At 44.4% G+C, this 10,084-nt stretch overlaps 1 protein-coding gene across 5 annotated transcripts in view; it reads left to right on the top strand.

Annotated features, from left to right (window-relative positions):
• Window positions 1-7,374: 7,374 nt before the first annotated feature.
• WASHC2C (WASH complex subunit 2C) overlaps window positions 7,375-10,084 on the top strand; it is a 36,228-nt gene continuing 33,518 nt past the window's right edge. For 4 of the 5 annotated variants that reach the window (XM_079312191.1, XM_079312189.1, XM_079312190.1 and 1 more), the window contains exons 1-4: window positions 7,375-7,485; window positions 7,598-7,702; window positions 7,968-8,132; window positions 9,604-9,669. In XM_079312191.1, coding sequence (XP_079168317.1) covers window positions 7,598-7,702; window positions 7,968-8,132; window positions 9,604-9,669 — 336 coding nt within the window. In that variant the 5' untranslated portion in view covers window positions 7,375-7,485. The other variant, XM_079312192.1, reaches the window with a different exon arrangement.

The following is a 10,084-nucleotide window of genomic DNA, read 5'->3' as shown; positions in this document are numbered from 1 at the left end:
AGAAATCTTCACAGAGGTGTCTTCCTGTCTTTGCATCTTACAGGTTTGAAATACAATATAGCCACATTTATAATGTGTAAATAGATTATTTTCTCAAATGCCCTCGTTTTGCACTTTTAAAGCAAAACCAATCTGTAGCCCTATTACAAAATAATCCTAAACCAATCTAAGCCTTTGACTTAAGATTGTGGAAAGCTTGCCTTCCAATGAGATTTAAGTTCCCAGAGAAAGCTGAAGTTCTTTATGTGGAATCAGAGAGCAAATGTTTTATGATGGCTTTATGTTGTGCAATTCAAGTCTGGGAGGAGGGAAAAAGCCCTGCTCAATGCAAATGCAGATATTTTATAATATCAAAAGAAATCTCTGAAATTTTTCCAGCTGACAGAAAGAAAATATTTGGTTTTCCAGAGTACTTACCTGGGAACTTCCTATTCCTTGGAAACATTATGAATCAAAAAAATGCCTTTCTGATGGGATACAAATATTTATAGCTAAGTTATCCATACAGTGTTATCCAGCTTGGTGATTTTCAGGTGGGGCAGAAATGCATGCCAAATCCTTCCTGCTATCAGAGGCTGGACTAGGCTGAGTAGTGCAGTAGGTATTAATAGCCAATGGAGCATTTGCCAGATCTTTGCATACCTATGGTTAGTGCTGTGGTGTGCACTGGGAGATAACCAAATGTACTTGGCCACTACCAGGATCAAAACCTCTGAATATTGAAACCTTAACTGGATCTCATTACAACATTTCTCTTTCTCCTCCACCAAAATAAATTCCTCTCAAATCAAATCTTGCTGTTGCTCCTGTGGAACTCTTCTGGTTTTGACCTGAATAATCAAAGTAGAGTATATGATCACCTTTAAATGCTCACTTTCCCATGAAGAAAAATTTCAGAATGTTAATTAACTAGTCTGCTTTCTCCTGCTCCTACAGCCTATTTTGAGAAAGCAATATTCACTTGTGATCCTGCCTACATTTAAAATACTTCCTTACAGATGCTACCAAGCAATTTGAAACTCACTCCTGTGGGAGACTTATCATCATCTACAGAAAATTTTGCCTATGATTATAAGGTTTAGACACTGAAAAAAATATGCTGAATCATTTGGGACTTTGTTTAGAATAAATTAAGTACAGAGTTATATGCTTTGCGATGGTGGCAAGAAAAGTTGTCATTTTTTCCTATGCACTATGCATTACTGTGTATCAATAACCTGATTTGGCACAAAGAACTCAGCAGGAGCAAAATAAAGTTATGTACATCACAACAGAATTCCATTATGTCCCTGGAGGAAATGCTAAAGCTGAAGTCTGTGCAGGTTTGATAATTCTTTAATAAGAAAGACATAAATAATGAAAAGCTCCCAAGTATTAAATTGCCCAACTAAATACCTGACTTTTGGGTTTTTTCTGCTGCAATTACTGCATTTTAAAACTTCAGTTTGATGATATGTTTTCATGGTCATGTTTTCATTGAAAAAATTCAGTAATTATCCTTTTTCATTCTTTGCTTCTGGCATGGTAGATAACTGCACTTTTTCATCCAACTCTTCCTCTCATCTGTGTTTACAGAGTGTTGAGTCAGCTTGCAAACCTTTCTCAGGTGTGTACAGTTTTCATCTTCAGTTCTGTAGCACAAATTTATTTTCATTCATGCCACCCATTTCTGCACTCTCTGCAACGTGACAGTATCTCATTTCAAATCTGAATATAAAACAAGGTTTAAAAGCACGTAAACATTGTGGAAACAACCTTAGATGCTATAAAGGACATAATCTCTTTCCTATATATGTATCCAGGTACCTCATCAGCTGTCTTAAGCACCATATTGTTCTGGATAGAAAACATGCTTTCCATCTGTAAATTCTTCTCAAGGGCACTGTTGTTAATACAAATTTTATGCTTTACAGAGTTATTAAAAAATCCTACCATTACAAAATGAAAAAAAAAGCAAAAAACCCAAAAAAACTATCTAAAACATGAACTAAGCACAGTTTATTTTACCATTAAGATGATCAGTCTTAGTTATTATTTGGCACATTAAGTATCAGTTGCAAACTCTGTCAGTGATGGTTGTGTATTTTTTCCCAGATGTCTTGACATAAGCCTTCATACAAATGTAGAGAAATTATGGGTGATGTGCACCATGCCATGTCTTGTACCACTGTAAAAGCATTCCCTTCCTTTCACCTGCTGCATGCAGGCATTGCTACCACCAGGTAACCCTAAGCTGAACAGGAAATTTTGTGCCAGTCCTTCTGTGGTTTTTTGATAGAGACCTCAATGCAAAAGTGGTTTTGATTTCAAAGTGCTTGTTAGGCATAACACCTTATTCTTCTGGCAATGATTTCTTGGTGAAGATGCTGGAGCCCTGCCAGGTGTGCTGTAGACTGCCTGCTGTAGGCTGACACTTCTGGGTGTCTTTGAATCTCCTGCCTGAGGATACACAAATCTTGCTTTAAAAGAATTTAGTCCCTTCCTAAAGTCTTAGATCTGGCTACATCTCCAGTGAATTCCTCTTTTCAATATACCATTTTTTTTCAAGGACAGTTGCTTCCATGGCACTGCACTAATTTCACGAGAGCATGTGGAGTTCTTAACAGGGGATTGTAGGAAAGATGAGGAGGGCTGTGACAGAGCAAGGGGTCATGATTCTAAAGTGAAAGAGGGCATGTTTAGAATTGCTATTATGAATAAATTCTTTACTGTGAGGGTGGTCAGACACTGGAATAGGTCACCTAGAGAACTTCTGGATGCCCCATCCCTGGAAGTGTTTAAGGCCAGGCTGGATGGGGCTTTGAACAACCTGGCCTAGTGGAAGGTGTCCCTGCCAATGGCTGGAGGCTGGAACTAGATGATCTTAAGTGTCACTTTCAATCCAAACCACTTTATGATTTGGTGTTCTTATTTTCCATCAAGAAACCTGGTGTCCTCGTGGTGGATTAATGCTCAGTGAGAGAGTAAGCTCTTCACAATGTTCACTCCTGATTCCATAGAACTTAGATTATCCCACAGGTAAATATTTGCACAGTAAGTCATGCCAATAACTAAAGCCCCAATATGTTTGAAACACAATCTTTAGCTTGAATAGATTTGAACCTACTGAAGAAAGCTGGAAAACTCCCAACTTCTGCAGCCTTTTAACTAGGTCTTAGGGCTCAGGTCAAGCAAAGCACTTATGTAAATCCTTAGTTTGAGCCCTCTGGATAGTTCCATTGTCTCCAGTGGAGCCACTCTTTGTTCTCAAGCACACACTTGATGAAAGGCTTTCCTGAGTCTAACCTGGAACATAAGTTCACAGTCATCCTGGCTCTGTCTTACTCTATCAAAAGCGATACCTCAATTAATATGAGAAGTTTAATTTCTTCTCTGTTTACAAAACTGGGAGATTAACTACTTCTTTAGTCCCATGAGTTTCACATTTCAAAGTTTTGCTGAAGACTAAAGTAGAAAACCATGGGACTGTGATTCGGGACTTTTTTTTTTTATTTCTTCATTCTGATGCTGACTTGATGAATGATTTTGTATGTCAAAGTTTTCAAGTTTCAGATCTTATGACCTAGAGGAATTCAGAAATCAGAGACAACACAGAAATTTCCCTACTCCTGACACAGTAGGTGCTCCTACACCTCACAAAAGATCTCCAGAGTAATGCCTGTTCTCCATTTTAGTACCATTTATGAACTTTTCAGATCAAAGAAGGATCAAACTACAAACCAATGAAGTCATGTGTCTGAGTCCAGGTTCATTTATAGGGCTAGCTGTTTTGCTTGGGTTTTGTTTTTCTCCCTTAACTTCTAGTTACCTGAACTGAATTTATCAGACTGGCTATTTTTTTACTGCTTGCACAACTTATTGCAGTTAATGATTTGACTCAATATAACAAGATCTTTTTAGGTGACATGGGCAATCATAGTTGCTTATTTCTTATGGGTTACAATTAATTGTTTATAGGAAACCTGATTTTGAATTCTCCAGAAATGAATAAATACACTAAATGGCAAGAAGTCTATTCTGTCATTGCAATAACCAGCAAAGAACACCAAGCAGAAGGGGAAGATCCTCTGGAGGTTTTACATTCCTGTCCTGGCCCAGTGACAGCACATGTACTTATTTCTAGCTATAGATACTCCTTTCTACACTGTGCACCAGAGCCTGAGGCATCTTCAAGCCCTGCCATTTCTTGTCACCCCCAAGACTTTTTGCAGCCTGAGGATAATGCAGGTGCTGGGACTATCTCTAAGAGACTGAGGAATTCTGGAAATTGCAGAGCTGAAACAGTCACATCTCTCTACCTCTGTGCCAAGACATACAGCACTACTGACCATGAGAGCAAGGAGTGGCCAGGGAAATGAAGAACAATGCACAACTTGTACTGGAGTTCTTTTCCATGGGATGCAGAAGCTTAACTTTTAATTGCAATTTGATGTTTTTTATGTTTGCATTCTGTTATAAGGTTATAAAAGTATGCTTACTTTCTGTTAGCTGTTGGGAAAGCTTTACCTTGTAAATATTTGTGGGTTTAACCAAGTCCTAAGGCATGGCTTTAAGAATGGATGTCAGAGACATCAGACATGTACAGTCTTACATGTTCTGGTTCTTTAATCTGCAGATTAGTCCCTGATGACATATTTTTGATACTTTTATGTCACACAATCATTTAGAGAGTTCTTAGAGGGACAGTAATTTTTCTTGCTGCTGTCTATTCTCTAAACTTTAAACAGAACCTGTCTAAATTTCTCTCTCTAAAAGGAATTTTAGGATGAAATGCTTTTTGGAACCTTGTCTGTAATGTTTAGGACAGAAAAGCAGATTTTTGTTGTGCCATTCATAGTCCTCTTGGCTCAGAGGCCGGTGTACCACAAATAAAAAGCTTCCCCTAAGGAACCATTCAGGTTCTATATAGCTGCCATGCTGGGTTTTTTATGGAAACTGATCTGCAAGACCCCCAGACCTGAAGCTGCCAATGCTAAGACCCTACATTTTGCAGCATCAGTGCACAAAGAGCACATTGATCTCATTTTATAAGGCACAAATTTCTGTGAAAGTAGAGCTTTGCATTATCAACAAAGGAGACTCATGTGTCAGTGAATATGGAAAGTAAATAAAGCAACCTTTTCTGGTTTTTGGAATATTGCAGAGGAACAAACTATGGCAAAGTATTAAAAGGCTTTGAGAATAATTTTATGTTAATCCCATCTGTGGTTTTTAACAATCTTGCTCAAGACATTGTGAAACTAGCCTAGGTTAGTATTTTTCTAATTGTCCTTTGTTAGTGTCTGCTTTATTATCAATGTATTAAAATTCTTTAAATTCTGCTAGGTTTGAAAGTCTGACCCAGTTTGGTAATGGTGTCTTGTCATAGAATCACTGAAAAATAGAGTTGAAAGGAATACTATGATACTTTGCTTTTAGAAGTTTCTGTGTCCCTTTCCAGTATTTGAACGTAGCCATTAGATCAATATATAAGAACTTGGAGACCTTGCATGTTTATTCTTATTTGAGAACCCAAGTAAGATCAATCAGTGCCCTGGTTCCTCATGAGCAGTATCAATGTAGTCAAGTGCAGTAAATAAGGAAACTCCATGTGCTAAGATAAAGGTCTGGTTACTGCCAGTGGATTATTTAGCTACCATCTGGAAGAACAGGTTATTTTATTGCCATTTCCTTTCTCGTGAATTCACTTGTAATAAAGACCATATGAAATACAGTGGTATAACGAGACTTTATAATTCATTGGAAAAAAATCAGCAAGCAGAGTGGAAACTGGGGATGTTTAACCTCAAAAGGCCTAGGGATAACTGAATTCCAGTTTGGCAATTTGCACTGTATATTTGCTCATGTTAGTGTATTTTCTTCTTGCAAATCTTGGAATTCTGGCATGCGTTTCTTAAGGCTCATGCATTTTGAAACTAAGGAGATTTTAGTCGGCTTGGGGTAAGCCTTGCACTTACATTGGTAAGAAAAATAGGAGTAAGGGTCCCTTTTCACTGATGCCTGGGTGAACTGATGCCTGCACAGACACCGGTGCAGCGCTCCAGCGGGGAATGATGTCTGCTCTCCTCCACTTGGCTGCCCGCGCAGCGCAGGACACGTGTCCCTTGCATGTCCCCATGTCCCGTTTTCAGTGACGGGACTCAGACCCTGGACACAGCTGCGGCGGCAGCACCCACCTCCGCAGGGCTCCTGTCAGCGGGAATCCCGCGGCGAGGGTGGGACGGGACGGGACGGGACGGGATGCGGTAGGCGGGGTCGGGATGCGGTGGGAGGGGTCGGGATGCGGTGGGAGGGGATGGGATGCGGTAGGCGGGGTCGGGATGCGGTGGGAGGGGACGGGATGCGGTGGGAGGGATCGGGATGCGGTGGGAGGGGACGGGATGCGGTGGGAGGGGTCGGGATGCGGTGGGAGGGGATGGGATGCGGTGGGCGGGGTCGGGATGCGGTGGGAGGGGATGGGATGCGGTGGGCGGGGTCGGGATGCGGTGGGAGGGGACGGGATGCGGTGGGAGGGGACGGGATGCGGTGGGAGGGGTCGGGATGCGGTGGGAGGGGACGGGATGCGGTGGGAGGGGTCGGGATGCGGTGGGAGGGGATGGGATGCGGTAGGCGGGGTCGGGATGCGGTGGGAGGGGTCGGGATGCGGTAGGCGGGGTCGGGATGCGGTGGGAGGGGTCGGGATGCGGTGGGAGGGGTCGGGATGCGGTGGGAGGGGATGGGATGCGGTAGGCGGGGTCGGGATGCGGTGGGAGGGGTCGGGATGCGGTGGGAGGGGACGGGATGCGGTGGGCGGGGACGGGATGCGGTGGGAGGGGTCGGGATGCGGTGGGAGGGGTCGGGATGCGGTGGGAGGGGACGGGATGCGGTAGGCGGGGTCGGGATGCGGTGGGAGGGGTCGGACGGGATGCGGTGGGAGGGGTCGGGATGCGGTGGGAGGGGACGGGATGCGGTGGGAGGGGACGGGATGCGGTGGGAGGGGTCGGGATGCGGTGGGAGGGGATGGGATGCGGTAGGCGGGGTCGGGATGCGGTGGGAGGGGTCGGACGGGATGCGGTGGGAGGGGTCGGGATGCGGTGGGAGGGGACGGGATGCGGTGGAGGGGACGGGATGCGGTGGGAGGGGTCGGGATGCGGTGGGAGGGGATGGGATGCGGTAGGCGGGGTCGGGATGCGGTGGGAGGGGTCGGACGGGATGCGGTGGGAGGGGTCGGGATGCGGTGGGAGGGGACGGGATGCGGTGGGAGGGGACGGGATGCGGTGGGAGGGGTCGGGATGCGGTGGGAGGGGTCGGGATGCGGTGGGAGGGGTCGGGATGCGGTAGGCGGGGTCGGGATGCGGTGGGAGGGGATGGGATGCGGTGGCTCCGCCCGCCCGCCCTCGCGCGCCGCCTCGCGCCCCCTGGCGGCCCCGCGGCTCTGGCGGGCGGAGCGGGGCGGGTCACGTGACAGCGCTCAGCTGACCGCGAGCAGCGCGGCGCGCGCCCAGGGTGAGCGGCCGGGCCGGGTCGGTCGGGCCGGGCTGGGCCGGGCGCGGTCCCGGTCCCGGTCTCGGTCCCGGTCCCGGTCCCGGTTCCGCTGCTCACTCTCCTTCTCCCGCAGATGAACGGGGACGTGGCGGAGCCGGCGCCGGTGTGGGAGCGGCCGTGGTCGCTGGACGAGATCCGTAAGGGCAGCCAGAGCTGGTCCTTGGCCTCGGACGCAGGGGTGAGCGGTGCGGCCGGAGGGGTCTCGGGGCTCTCTGCGTGCTTTACCCTCCGGACCGGGCAGCAAAACTGGAATGAGTTGGCCGGAGCGGCGATGCAGAATGAAGCGGCTGAGCCTTGGCCCTGTGTGTGTGCGTGGGAGTGTTTCTGTCTAATGTATTTTGGTCCGCAGTTGAAGTGTGTGATTAGTTCTGCCTGTATTACAAACGGTGCCAAAAGGAAAGAGTTGGATGCTGACTATCGCTTTCCTTTGTTGTTGTCAACAGCTTCTGCATTTTCTACAAGAGTTCTCACAGCAAACCATTTCCAGGACACACGAAATCAAAAAACAGGTGGATGGATTGATTAGTGAAACAAAAGCTACAGACTGTCGCCTCCATAATGTCTTCAATGACTTTCTTATGCTGTCCAACACGCAGTTCATAGAGAATGTGAGTGTGTTCTAGTACAACATCAAACTTGTACTTCAAACATTGTCTCTTAATGTACTGTGGAGCAGTGGTTTAGTTTTCTTGCAAGTCTGATGCTTATTTAAGGATGAAGTGACCTTCAATTGCAATCTTTTAAAGGATATCCTAATTCCCTTGTGAGTGATGCACTATCTTATATTGGGAGGCTCCCTTTGCCTTTTCAGCAGTACTTTACTTCCTTGCTAGTTCATGACCTGGAGATCAGAGTTTTGGTTTTAGAACTATGAATGAGTTGGGAATTCTGGGATGTCTTAATTTATCTTCACAAGTTGCATGAGTGTAGCATTTATCTGCACTTACCTGTCCAAATATGAAGAATATTATACATAAATATGAAGAATGTTATGAAGTGCTGTAAATTTACCTAATGGTGTTAGTTTACTCTAAAAGCATTTTGTATTAAAGGTGTTGGCCTGCAGGCAGTTGTCCCCTTTCGTGAACATTTCAGATTTTGGATGGGGAGGCTTAGCACTGTGAGTTTTATCTGGTGTTTTGTTTTGATCAGCATTTTTTCAGGCCATACGTGTCTCATGGCATTATTATTGGAAAGGTGGTGGCAGAGGAAAAGATGAAAAACTGGATTTATATTCTGGGGGTTTTAGCTAGCAGTGTTTTTTTTCAGAGCTGCAGTGTCCTTTCTGACCTAGTTTGGCTGCTCAGTATAATTATTCCACTGAGAACTGGTTGTACCAAGTGTTTTAAATCTCATGTGCTTACAGCTGTTTGTTCCCAAATTAAGGTGCACAGAAATAGGTCTTCATTTCTGATTCTCAGTTTAGTTAGTGACAGATTTGTCTCTTCCCAGGGGATAATTGCACCTGTGTTTGAGATTTGGATTTAGGTTTGCAGGTTCCATGGAGATCTTTTATTCCCCTTTGTCTCCTTGTAGCTGGTCCTACAAAAGAATGCTAAAAGAGATGGATGTGAGAGATCATCAGAACAAACTGAAGGTTGAGGGGTGTTGTGAACCCTCTCTGTGAGTATGGAAGGAAAGCTACTAAATTACAGAAAGCTAAAGGAAAGTAGACAGCTGATAGCCTTCTCCAAGGCCTCAAGTCAAAAGCAGTGTTCTCTTGAGGGTCAGTGTCAGAAAGCACAGAAAGTTTAAAACTCCCAGGCTTTATGGTTCCAACAGACAGCTGTAAGTAAACTGTAGGTTTCACTATGAAGGTGCCTAGAACAGCTTTATGTTGCGAAGGTTAAAAGTGCATTTTTTGTCATGTTCAGGTTAATCTGTTAGCAGGCTTGAATTACCTCAGTTGCATGGAGAGGCTGCTGCCAATGCATGAAGGTACTAGACATCATCCATGGCTTTCTTTTTTTAATGTGTAAATAATTATATATTAACAGTGTATTTTGTTGTGGTACCCATGTTTTAACCCCTGTAGTAGTACATTGTTCTTATACAAATTCATTTTGCTTGATTTTTTAGAGAGTATATGATGAAGAAGTGGAAGAACCTATTCCCAAAGCTGATGTTGGAGACAAAACAGAGCAGGTAGGTAACTTTAGCTGCCTTGAGTGCTGTCAGTATGTTTGCAGCCATTGTCTACCTTCTCATTTTCAAACTTGCTTTGCTTATATTTACAGCTTACAAACCAAACTCCTTCCTTTGTCCTTGAAGTCTCTCTTGAATAGTGTATGTCACTCAGACATAAATTTGATATTGGAGTGTGTGATCATCTGTTAGGGCCCCCCCAAATATCCAGCAGACAAGACTTAATGCATCGATTTTTCAAGTAGTTGTACATGTTTTACTCAGGGAGCTTTACATATATATATATATATATATATATATGTATGTGTGTGTGTGTATATATATTGCAATCTAGGTGTATTATACTATTAATGTCCCCACAATAGTTTAGGAGCACAAATAAAACAATACTGTGTTGATGTGGATGTTTAGAATG

This window comes from Erithacus rubecula (genome assembly GCF_903797595.1).
Source record: "Erithacus rubecula genome assembly, chromosome: 9".
Classification (NCBI taxonomy): domain Eukaryota; kingdom Metazoa; phylum Chordata; class Aves; order Passeriformes; family Muscicapidae; genus Erithacus; species Erithacus rubecula.
This window is presented reverse-complemented; position numbering and strand designations above follow the sequence as displayed.